Source organism: Cynara cardunculus, assembly GCF_001531365.2.
Source record: "Cynara cardunculus var. scolymus isolate 2C chromosome LG 1, CcrdV1, whole genome shotgun sequence".
In the NCBI taxonomy this organism is placed as follows: Eukaryota; Viridiplantae; Streptophyta; class Magnoliopsida; order Asterales; family Asteraceae; genus Cynara; species Cynara cardunculus.
This window is the reverse complement of record NC_037528.1, coordinates 1,207,949-1,208,855: the sequence shown is the minus strand read 5'-3', so window position 1 is coordinate 1,208,855 and position 907 is coordinate 1,207,949. Positions and strand designations below refer to the sequence as shown.

General features: G+C 38.1%; 1 protein-coding gene across 1 annotated transcript in view; it reads left to right on the top strand.

Moving 5' to 3' along the window:
* LOC112517433 (3-ketoacyl-CoA synthase 9-like) overlaps positions 1-586 on the top strand; it is a 1,483-nt gene extending 897 nt beyond the window's left edge. Inside the window, exon 3 of the mRNA XM_025124863.1 lies at positions 3-586. Coding sequence (XP_024980631.1) covers positions 3-586 — 584 coding nt within the window. The remainder of the gene's footprint in view (positions 1-2) is intronic.
* The last annotated feature ends 321 nt before the right edge of the window (positions 587-907 follow it).

The following is a 907-nucleotide window of genomic DNA, read 5'->3' as shown; positions in this document are numbered from 1 at the left end:
AGGAAAAGACCGGTCAATGATGGTCCTCAATTGCCTCTTCCAATCAGGTAGTGCAGCCATTCTAATCACCAACAAACCATCCGCCAGAAAGAATTCCAAATACAGATTACTCTATGCTCTAAGGACACAAGGTGCATTTGATGACAAAGCTTACAACTTTGTAATCCGTGAAGAAGACTCCAAAGGAATCACCGGGGTTACTCTTAGAAAGGATGGGGACGACATGTGGACGAAGAATTACTCAGGGTCAATCTTTCACAATCTGGGTTCTTCTATTCTTCCATTAGAAGAGACAATCGGATTCGGGTTCTCCATAATTACAAAGGAACTCCTGAACAATTTGACAGAACTTAACGTACCAAACTTCAGAAAAGTGATACAGCATTACTGCTTGCCGGCATCGGGGAAGGCGGTGATAATGGAAATAGGGAAAAAGTTGAACTTAGACCAGGAGGAAATTGAGGCAGCGTTGATGACGTTACATAGGTTTGGAAACCAATCATCTTCTTCGTTGTGGTATGAGTTGGCTTATTTGGAAGGGAAAGAGAGAGTGAAGCAAGGTGACAGAGTTTGTAACTATCCTTGATTAAAAAACGAAACCAAAAAAAAAGAAAATTAAAAAAATGGATGGTGGATAAGTGAGTTGTATCAGTTGTATAATCTTGAAGGATTGTATTTGCACGCCATTTAATCAGGGGCGTTTGGGATTGCTTATTTAAAAGGGAAAAGTACAATAAAAATCAATGGACTTTCTTGTTTGGAATGATTAAGCTCTTAGACTTTTTTTTGGAACAAATAAGTCATTGGACATTCCAAAACATGTTAAATAAGTCATTGGACAATTTTTTGGAACAAATAAGTCCTTGGACAATTTTTTGGAACAAATAAGTCCTTGGACATTCCAAAA